Source organism: Arachis ipaensis, chromosome B10 (assembly GCF_059453495.1).
Source record: "Arachis ipaensis isolate K30076 ecotype BB chromosome B10, ASM5945349v1, whole genome shotgun sequence".
In the NCBI taxonomy this organism is placed as follows: Eukaryota; Viridiplantae; Streptophyta; class Magnoliopsida; order Fabales; family Fabaceae; genus Arachis; species Arachis ipaensis.
Window position 1 is genome coordinate 140,244,875 of NC_142435.1, and position 10,716 is coordinate 140,255,590.

General features: G+C 35.0%; 2 protein-coding genes across 2 annotated transcripts; one reads left to right on the top strand and one right to left on the bottom strand.

Annotated features, from left to right (window-relative positions):
• Positions 1–337: 337 nt before the first annotated feature.
• On the top strand, positions 338–4,179 carry LOC107622796 (diaminopimelate decarboxylase 1, chloroplastic). Its single transcript, XM_016324832.3, has 8 exons — positions 338–919; positions 1,016–1,190; positions 1,617–1,766; positions 1,940–2,101; positions 2,623–2,808; positions 3,207–3,329; positions 3,472–3,561; positions 3,911–4,179. Exons 1-8 carry the CDS (start codon positions 423–425, stop codon positions 3,989–3,991), a joined length of 1,464 nt encoding a protein of 487 aa, XP_016180318.1. The 5' UTR covers positions 338–422; the 3' UTR covers positions 3,992–4,179.
• Positions 4,180–4,984: 805 nt separating this feature from the next.
• LOC107622797 (expansin-A15) lies at positions 4,985–7,631 on the bottom strand. The gene is made up of 4 exons (XM_016324833.3): positions 7,507–7,631; positions 7,275–7,412; positions 6,435–6,723; positions 4,985–5,762 (listed from the first exon to the last, which is right to left on the bottom strand). Exons 2-4 carry the CDS (start codon positions 7,402–7,404, stop codon positions 5,456–5,458), a joined length of 726 nt encoding a protein of 241 aa, XP_016180319.1. The 5' UTR covers positions 7,405–7,412; positions 7,507–7,631; the 3' UTR covers positions 4,985–5,455.
• Positions 7,632–10,716: the final 3,085 nt, after the last annotated feature.

The following is a 10,716-nucleotide window of genomic DNA, read 5'->3' on the forward strand; positions in this document are numbered from 1 at the left end:
CGGTCCGATTTTCATAACCTTGCTTGTATGTAATATCTAATTATCTATAACACTGATTATAACACTGATACCACAATCAGACAATTGTATAAAACCCTAAAAAAAAAACCGATCAAACTCCTCGCACGCTCTTTCTCACTATGGTTTTCTTTTCAAGAAAAGTTCAGAATTCAAGAAACCAGGGTCAGGCTCTATCTAGAAATAAGGCTGCTAGTTAGGACTTAGGACAATATGGGCCTGTGAAGCCCAAACAAGGTAGGTGGAAATCTAAACACAAAAACAAAATGGGCCTATGAAGCCCAAACAACATAGGAAAATTGCAAGGGTCTTGACTTTTGACTTTATAACATGCAGTATCTCACAGCTTCGTTCCAGGCCTTGTCGGCAAATAGAGCAAAGAAGGAAGAACACAGTTACTTGCCATGGCAAGCACACACCTCATTTCTCAATCTCCTTCCATTCCAAAAACCTTGAATTTCAACAACCCCTTCTTTTCCAAATCCCCATTTCCCCAAAACCTAGTTCTTCCCCTCAAAGGTTCCCTTAAACCCCGCGTTCTCAGAGCCGTTAACGCTGCCAAGACTCCCCTGGTGGATCCTGCAGAGAAGAAGACCCATTTTAAGCACTGTTTCACGAAATCCGATGACGGTTACCTTTACTGCGAGACCGTTAAGGTCCAAGAGATCATGGAATCCGTGGATAGAAGACCCTTCTACTTGTACAGTAAGCCCCAGATTACAAGAAACGTTGAGGCTTATAAGGATGCGTTGCAAGGTTTGAACTCTGTTATTGGTTATGCCATTAAGGCAAACAATAACTTGAAGATTCTCGAGCATTTGAGGCACTTGGGTTGTGGTGCTGTGCTTGTTAGTGGTAACGAGCTTAGGCTTGCTCTTCGTGCTGGATTTGACCCCACAAGGTTTGGATTGGATTCGAACTTGTTGCATTGGTTTCTCTGTGGTTTGAGCTTTTTTTTGTTAAATGTGATTGTTTTTTGTATTTGTTGATAACTTAGGTGTATCTTTAATGGGAATGGGAAGATTTTGGAGGATTTGACATTGGCTGCACTGGAAGGTGTGTTTATCAACATTGACAGCGAATTTGACTTGGAAAACATCGTTGCCGCTGCAAGAATTGCTGGAAAGAGGGTCAATGTTTTACTTAGGATCAACCCTGATGTGGATCCACAGGTATGGAATGTATATAGATTTTTAAGGCTTTATGGATAAGATGTTAGAGTTGATTTTCAAGCATGACTAGTGGATTATAGGTAGGAGTAAGGTATTCATACAATTCATGTTTGATTTTTTACTAAAATCGTAAGTTAACTAATAGGGTTGACAAAGGGCAAAGGACAGCCCGGTGCACAAGCATCCCGAATTAACAATGTGTCAATATGCAACATTCATAAGTAATGACACTGTTTTATTCCAATGAAATGGTAAAACCCTCCATTTCAATTGTTATTGTGGTTTCTCACCCTCTTGCTGCTATTTTTGTGATTAACTGCTATGTCCAACTTGACACCTCTAAATTTGTAGTGTACTCATTTGTATGTTTGATGTCCTGTTTATTATTCTGAAAATATCTTAAGAGACTTTTGTTTTTCTGCTTAGGTCCATCCTTATGTTGCCACTGGAAATAAGAACTCTAAATTTGGCATTAGAAATGAGAAGCTGCAGTGGTTTTTAGATGCTATAAAGGAGCATCCTAATGAGGTTAAGCTTGTAGGTGCCCACTGCCATCTTGGGTCAACAATTACCAAGGTACATCCTGAAACCTTGTTCCTTCCTCTTCTTCTGCTTTGTGACTTTTGGGTGTATTTTTCTCCTACCCAGTTTTTTTCTCCTACACTTCTACACTTGCATGTGTGGTTCTTAATCTCTGCTTAGATATAATTGTTGAAAACATTGTTGCATATTTTATTTTATTTTTATAGGTAGACATCTTTAGGGATGCTGCTGTTATTATGATCAACTACATTGACCAAATCCGAGATCAAGGTTTTGAAGTTAACTACTTAAATATTGGTGGTGGACTTGGGATAGACTATTATCATTCTGATGCTGTCCTTCCGACCCCAAGGGATCTCATTGATACTGTAAGTACCGCACCCATATCTCATGCATTATTTATCACATTATTTTTGCGATAAATTGGCATTGCCAATATAATATGATAAAAAATGAAGCATTATGTACCATGCATGGACATGTGGAAAATCAGCCCTTGGAGAGCTATTACATTAGTATAAGTTTAATAATTATATGCAATAACAGTATGAGGGAATAGAGAAATTTGTTCCCTTATTCGAAAATAAGTCGATGAAAGGCACACTAGTGCTAGTTGCTAAGGACTCAATGTATCATATCATATTTTTCATGATTAGATGTCTTCTCTCAGTTGTCTTGTGCATTTACCTTGGTATACATGTGGTAAATGTTGCTACAAAAGGTGCTTTGCATATTCATGATTGTGTATGTTAAAAATCGTTGGTCAGCAACTTTGTTCTTAATAATGCCAATTAATTTGACATTCCTTATCATAGAATAAGTAGTATTATATTATTTACTTGCACACCTCAAGTAGCCCTGCTAATTCCCATTTTCACGATTCGCATAGGTACGGGAGCTTGTTCTTTCCCGTGGTCTCAATCTCATCATTGAACCAGGGAGATCACTTGTTGCAAACACCTGCTGTTTAGTTAACCGGGTGACAGGTGTCAAAACTAATGGGTCCAAAAACTTTGTTGTGATTGACGGAAGCATGGCTGAACTTATTCGTCCTAGTTTGTATGATGCTTACCAGGTAATTTTGTTCAAGCAAGCTACTCTTGTATTATCAAATGTATGTAACATTGTTTTATTCATAAAATTTTCTTTCTGATGGCTTGCTCCTTTGTCCTATGGATAATTTGGAGACCAATAAAAAGTCCTAGATCATAGTACATATGCTTTTAAATAACATGATGTGCTACGCCTATGAGAAATTCACATATTAATATATTATTGTTTGTTGTGGATGTCAATATCTGCATTCCTTTTAAAGCTTACAAACAATCTTGTAACTTTGAGGGTTGGATCTCTCCGGCCAAAGGGCACTCATATTGTTCAGTTTCTTCAACTTGGTAGTTTATAATACTTAATATCAACACGTTCAATTTCTTTTCCATAAATGTTCATTGACATCTCATTTTTCGATTGCAGCATATAGAGCTGGTTTCCCCTGCCACAGCAGATGCCGAGATATTGACCTTTGATGTCGTTGGGCCTGTCTGTGAGTCTGCAGATTTCTTAGGGAAAGGAAGAGAACTCCCAACTCCAGCCAAGGTGATACAACGCATAAGTCCTATATTCAATATTTGCACCATAAATAATATACTATTATACTAACATAACTAGTGACTGATGATTATGACAAAAATGACAACTTGTTGATAGTGTACCATCTAAAACCGAGTTTCACCTGCAGGGTGCTGGTCTGGTTGTTCATGATGCTGGTGCTTACTGCATGAGCATGGCATCAACATACAATCTAAAGATGAGGCCTCCTGAATATTGGGTATGGAAATGCTTTTTCTTATTTTTATTTGCTTGTTTTAAGTTTGTGTTTTATGGGGCGCAAAGTACGGTATTTTGGGTTGATAATGCACGTTGATATTCGTAATGAAAATACAATGCATTTTATTATTAAATCACTGTCAAATAAGATCCTTCTTAATGCTCTCTAAATTTTTTCCAAGGCCTTGAGTAAAATAATTTGAACGCTGTACATCAAGGAAATAAATTAGGGAAAGTAATACAATTTTTTGTGAAAGCTCATGTCATGTTGGTATGAGGTTTACATTAAGTTATGCTTTGATTTTTTTAAAAATATTATGAATAAAAATGTTTTCTTCTGTATATTTTAGGTTGAGGATGATGGATCTGTGAGCAAAATAAGACATGGAGAGACTTTTGAAGATCACATTAGGTTCTTTGAGGGACTTTGAGCCGAGAACAAAGTTAATTTTGGTTGTATTTTGGTTTTTGGTCTTTTGGATATTGTCATGCCAAAGAACACCAACAGTTTTTGTTCTGTTTCTTCGATTCTGGCCAAACTTTGATCCCTTGGCCCCTTGTAGGAACATGAATTAAAACATTGAATCCAGTAAGAGTTATAAGAGCATTCAATCTCCTTGTGGTTTCAATTTAGTAAAATGCAAGTGTGGTTGTAAATTGAAAAGTGGAACTTGTGTATAAAGATATGAAATATGTTCTACATAATCTTAATAATGCATATGCATACTAGGTAGTGTTTAGTGTTTAATAATGAATACTATATTCTACAGTGTAGCTGTGGCTTACTAAGAAATTAAACGAGGCTGTGTTCCAAATTGCGGTGAACAGAAAGAGCATACTAACAATAATTTAGTATTTATATACTTGATATTTCCCAATATACTATATAATTGTAGATTTGTAGGAATCCAATTTGCAAAAGGATCTTCAATTGACATCCTCACATTGCAAAACTTCACAGCTAGCTAAATAACCTATTCTCAAATAGAAAACTTTTATTTCTCTTTTATTTTGCCTCTAGATTTTGTATACTTTTGGTAGATTTCATCTGCTAATTAGCATAAGTAACATCTGCAAAATTAAAATAAAAAACTTGGAAATACAAATAAAATATACTAAGAAGGGTACTTAATAATTAACCTTCTTCACTTTGGCCAAATTAATAAATATTGACCCATCTATGTGTTTGTTTTTGAGATTAAAAATAACGGTAAAATTTTGAGATACAAAATAATTACTAAAACTCAATTTATTTATTCATCCTTATCTTCCTTATAATAGGTATTAGATTACTATTCTTATTATTTTCTTTCTTTTTTTTTAATTCTAATTTTCAAACTATATGTAACAATGAAAATATATACTTACATTTTGCATTAAATAAATAAATAATAAAATCTAATCAAAGTACAAAAAGAACATACTAACAATAATAATATTCATATCCTTGATATTTCCCAATAATAATTGTAGGAATCCAATTTGCAAAAGGATCTTCATCAATTGGCATCTTCACATTGCAATATGGCATATAAAACCTCACACCTAGCTAATAACCTAGTTTCAAATATAAAACTCTTTTTTTTTTCTCTTTTATTTTGCCTATTTAGATTTTATCTACTTCTTTTGATAGATTTCTGCTGCTAATTACCATAAGTTCCATCTACAAAATTATAAAACCTTGAAAATACAAACAAAATATACTAAGAAGAAGGGTACTTAATTATTAACCTTCTTCACTTTGGCCCAATTAATAAATGTTGACCGATCTAAGACTATTCTATTTCAACTATAGCTTAGTACTTTATAGATGATATATCAATCTCATCATATATTGCTACTAAAACTTTTATGAAGGAGGATGGTCCAATAACCAAAAGGTTAGGTTAGTAAATTTAAGGGAATTGTCTTCCAGTGTAGGTCTGTCCAAAGGACCAACTTGGAGGGGCAACATTGTAAGATACCACACTGTGGCCATTACTTGTGGTAACTAAAAATGAAAGGCTTTGTCCATTCAAGTAAGAGTTGCTTTGCCAATTTTGCCCCCAGTTTCTTGACATTGCTTGCCATCTAGTTCTTGAACCTTTGATGGCCACACCATGCACATCACCAGCACCTCCAACATTTGTTACTAGGACTAAATTGAAGTATGAGTGGCCATTTATGGTGAACCTTATTCCCCCTCTTCTCTTGCACCTCACCCTACAAACAAAATCCATCAAAAAGGAAGAAAAACATTTTGTTGGGTCTATAAAATTAATATTTCAGAAGACTAAAAATTAATATTGAGTACGGATGACATTTTGCACATCATATGACCAAAAATTTATAATCATTTAAAGGAAAAACTCAAAATATTTCAGAAGTCATAAAAAAATTATCTACAACCATATTTAATAGGGTAAAGTTCTAAAGTATGTTTTTTTCTTAATATATGCAATTTTTTTTCAAAAATATCCCATAATGTTTAATATCATTTAATTTTATTCTTATTATTTTTAATTTATTCAATTTTATCTTTAATATTTTTAGATGGAATTAATATCCAGTGATAATTTTGATATAAATAAAAAATATTAAAAAAATTAAATAAAATTAAACAACAGAGATATCTAAAAAAAAAAAATACCAAATGCTAGAAATAAAAAACATACTTTACCCTATGTAATATTATATTTACAAGAGTATTTGGTGTGCATTATATATATATTATCATCATATTTCATAAAAGTTTAAATGTATGAAGAGTAATTATAATACACCTATAGTGGACTTGAATCATAACACATAATTCACATACTCAAATCTAAATTCATAATTAGTTAACATCATAATCCCATAAAGCAAGTTAATTAAAGTGAATATTAGAATAACCTTCTGTAAATGACAGGAACAATGCCAGCTTTATACTGAGCAATTTGCTGAAAAACAGGCTGAGAGAGATCAAAATGGTGATTTGGAGGGTCACACCAACCACCAGGGGGGCAGAAGTTAGTGGCGGTTACTACAATTGAGGCAGGGGAACACCAGTGTGGGTCATTTGCACACCTTATTTCATAACATGCTCCACAGCTTAATCCATTGTTGAACAATGCTGTGCTTAGTGCTGCTGTGTTTGTCCCATACCCTTGGCTGTACAGGTTTCCATATCCACAAGCTCCACCTTCATTTTCACATCATATCATACAAATTAGAGCATCTTAATTGGTATTCTGTATTCTTTTGGTTACGGGCTAATTTTAGTGTACACGCATTATGATTGTTTCTTTTAGAGTATTTGAATATATTTGACATCTAATTACGACATTAGTAAAAAAACCACCTTTCACATTAATAGCGTAAATGATCATCCAAAAGAGCGGATGTGATTGTACGACTGTATAAAACGCTTTACACTGTTTGTGCATTAAAATTAAACTCATGTTTAAAGTATTTTAAGTTTGTAACCTTGAATCTTATTAATAAATACTTAGTGCATTGGTTGCTTAATTAAGTTTACTATAATTAATATAAAAGGAGTATAAGTGAAAAAATTTTAAATTAAACTAATCAAATAATTTATGTTAACAAAATTAATTTTGGATTAAAAAAAGTGACCAATGTTATTTAACAGAGAGATTATGTATGTAGCATAAATATGAATATGAGATAAAAAGAAATAGAAGGAATATTATGCAACTAATTGCAGAAACTGAAACACAAAGCTATGCATACCCATTGTTCCAGAAGCATCACTACCACCATAGAATGTGGCATGTGCATTGATCCAACCACCATATCCATAGGCACTAACATATGAGAGCATGGAGATAAACACCAGAAGAAGGAACCCAAGAAGAGCCATGAATTTCCCTGCACAAATTAAATGAGATGATAGAAAAAAAATTAGAATATTCACAAATTCAGCAATTAAAAGAAAGAATAATAAGGGAAGGTAGTTAATTACTTAAGAAGCAGGGAGTTAAGTTAGATTGTTGAAAGAAGAAGTTGGGTTTGAGGAAATTGAGGGGCGAGTTGTAGAGTGAATAAATAGAGAGAGGTCAGTCAACATCAAGACCTGACACATTTTGGGACCATGCATGCAAATTGCAACATCTTCAAAATTACTATGTGAGAAACTCAGAAGGATTACTATAGTGTTCTTGGGACTCAAATTTTACTAGAATCTCTGCTTTATTTTATCTTATGTAAACACAGTAGCGGATCTATAAAATTTTGATTGTGGGAGCAAAATATATATATAACATAATAATAATTTAGGTTTAGCTAACATGTATCCTAAGAGCACATAACAAGCTTATTATTAGTGAAAGATTTTAAATTTTTTCATTTAATAAATACATTAAAAATTTAAACTTTTTGAATTTTCAATAAAAATATTCTCAATTTGTAATCTTAATATGTGTTTTTAAGACACAAGATAGATAAATTCTAATAATTTTTATAATAAAAATATTATATGTACATAAAAATTAGGGTTAAGTACCGAAATCGTCCTTAAGGTAAAGGGCGAAAATCAAATTCGTCCCCGACCTTTTTTTGTTATTAAAATCATCCTCAACGTTATAAAACGTTATAAAATCGTCCTTTTTACCAATTTTATTTTTTTTATTACCAAATTACCCTTTATTCAAAAATTATAAAATAAAATAAAAAAAAAAAGAAAAAAAAGGCTGAGGGAGAAAGAGAATCGGGAGAAGGGGGAAAGGGGGGGGGTGGGGAAAAAGGAAGAGAGGAAGGGGAAGGGGGGAGGGGGGACGGCGCCGGCGAAGGGGGGAAGGGGGAAAGGACACGGGGTGGGGGTGGGGGGAAGGGGAAAGGACGCGGGGTGGGGTGGGGGAAGGGGTGTGGGGGAGGAGGAGTGGGAAGGGGAAAGGGGGAGGGGATCGCCGCCATCGCGCCAGTCGTCGCCATCGCGTCAGTCACCGCCGCGCCTTCGTTGCCGCCATCGCGCCAGTCACCGCCGCGCCTTCGTCGCCGTTCCTCGCCGCCTCGCCGCCTCCGCCTCCGCCATCTTCTCTCCTCGCCGCCGCCACCGGTCTTCACGTACGCCACCGATCTTCGCTGCCGCCGCCACTGCTGCACCGCCGCCACTGCTGCACCGCCTGCCCTGCACTGCTACACCGCCGCCACTTCTTCTTCTTCTTCTGTAAATTGGATTTTTGTTGTAGAATTTCTGAATTTTTTGTGAATTATTGCTGAGGGGTGATTATTGCTTATTGCTGAATTTTGATTATTGTTGTTGCTGAGTTTGTTGAATTGTTGCTGAGTTTTGTTGAATGTTGTTGCTGAGGGAGGGGGTTACGGGAGTGGGGTGAGGGATGTTACAGGAAGGGGGAGGGGTTGGGGGGGGGGGGTGAGGGAGTGGGCTGAGGGGGGAGGGCGAAGGGGGGAGGGAGGGAGGGGGGAGGGCGAAGGGGGTGAGGGAGTGGGCTGAGGGGGGGAGGCGGCAGGGAGTGAGGGAGGGGGGAGGGCTGAGGGGGGAGGGTTGAGGGGTGGGGGTGAGGGGGGAGGGAGTGAGGGAGGGCGGAGGGGGAGGGTTGAGGGGTGGGGGTGCGGGAGTGAGGGAGGGCGAAGGGGGGGGGGGGGGAGGGGTGGGGGTGAGGGAGTGGGCTGAGGGGGGGAGGCGGCAGGGAGTGAGGGAGGGGGGAGGGCTGAGGGGGGAGGGAGTGAGGGAGGGCGGAGGGGGAGGCGGAGGGTTGAGGGGTGGGAGTTTGGGGGGGTTTGTTTTAATTTTTTTAATATTATTTTAAATTATTTTTATTAATAATAAAGGGTAATATGGTAAAAAATAAAATAAAATTGAAGTGAAAAAGGACGATTTTATAACGTTTTGTAACGTTGAGGATAATTTTAATAACAAAAAAAGGTCGGGGACGATTTTGATTTTCAGCCCAGACCTTAGGGACGATTTCAGTACTTAACCCTAAAAATTAACTATCAAATTATTCATTAACCATTATATTTATGTATAAATATATTTATTGTTTAATTTATTTTTAATGTGTATTTTATATTTCAATATGTATTCTATATGAGTAGTTACTTTTTATGTACATATAACATAATTATTGTTATAATTATATTTTGTTATTGTAAAATATGATTAACCTTCAAAATATACAATTTACAAATTAAAACACTAAAATAATAATTCAAATAATAATATATAACTTAAAATTCTATTTTTTAGGTTTCATATTTTTTAAAAAATTGAGTAATTTTTTTAATAATATAATCGAAATGTTTCTCTTTCTATATATATCACTAAATAATTATTTAAAAATTCACTTCTCATACAATCAAAAGTCAACTCTCAGTGATATTCATAGTTAAAAAAATTCTTTCAATTAATGTAGTTGTTACAGGAAAAACAAAACTAATTTTAAAAAAAGATAAATAATATCTTTTGAGTTTATTTCTAAGAAAGAACATCAATCTCATTTAAATTAAAAATTGATCATTCTAATAAACATCTAATATGAAATTCTTAAATTGACTATTAAGTACCAAAAGTTGAGTAAAAAATTATTGTGGGATCAAATTCAATAATTTAATGGGGGCAAATAAATATTATTATCACATACTACTCAAAAAAATTTCAAGTTGTAACGGAGGCAAGTGCCTCGCTACAATGTATATAGATCCGTCCCTATATGTAACACTAAGAAAATGATATTTGTACATTTAAGGGTGCGCCTTTTATTTTTTATTTTTTTTTGAAATAGTAGAAAACTCTAATATTTATATGAGTTTAATTTTGATGTACTAATCGTGTAAAGTATTTTATATAGTTGTGCAATTATATTCGTTTTTTGATGTAAAAGATAGTTATTTTTACTAATATAGCATTACATAATTGGATGCTCGTATACAATTACTTTACACTAACAAAGCATTAAAATTATATATATATATATATATATATATATATATATATATATTGCCATCAAGATTTATTATTTTTGGTTAATATTTTTAGTAGGGCTGCACATGGATCGGATAATATCCGCATATCCGCGGTAATTATCCGCATCCGATCCGAATTTTGCGGATATTATCCGATCCGCAGAGCCATCGGATCGGATCGGATCGGATCGGATCCGCACTATGGTCAGATCGGATTGCGGATTTGGCAGTGATATCCGCGGATCCG

Excerpts from the sequence above, each read along its gene's own strand:
- LOC107622797 (XM_016324833.3), bottom strand. The coding sequence starts at position 7,404 with ATGGCTCTTCTTGGGTTCCTTCTTCTGGTGTTTATCTCCATGCTCTCA. Across the intron at positions 6,724-7,274 it reads TGATGCTTCTGGAACAATGG|GTGGAGCTTGTGGATATGGA; the intron begins GTATGCATAGCT and ends GTGAAAATGAAG. Across the intron at positions 5,763-6,434 it reads GTTCCTGTCATTTACAGAAG|GGTGAGGTGCAAGAGAAGAG; the intron begins GTTATTCTAATA and ends TTTTGTTTGTAG.
- LOC107622796 (XM_016324832.3), top strand. The coding sequence starts at position 423 with ATGGCAAGCACACACCTCATTTCTCAATCTCCTTCCATTCCAAAAACC. Across the intron at positions 920-1,015 it reads GCTGGATTTGACCCCACAAG|GTGTATCTTTAATGGGAATG; the intron begins GTTTGGATTGGA and ends TTGATAACTTAG. Across the intron at positions 1,191-1,616 it reads ACCCTGATGTGGATCCACAG|GTCCATCCTTATGTTGCCAC; the intron begins GTATGGAATGTA and ends TTTTCTGCTTAG.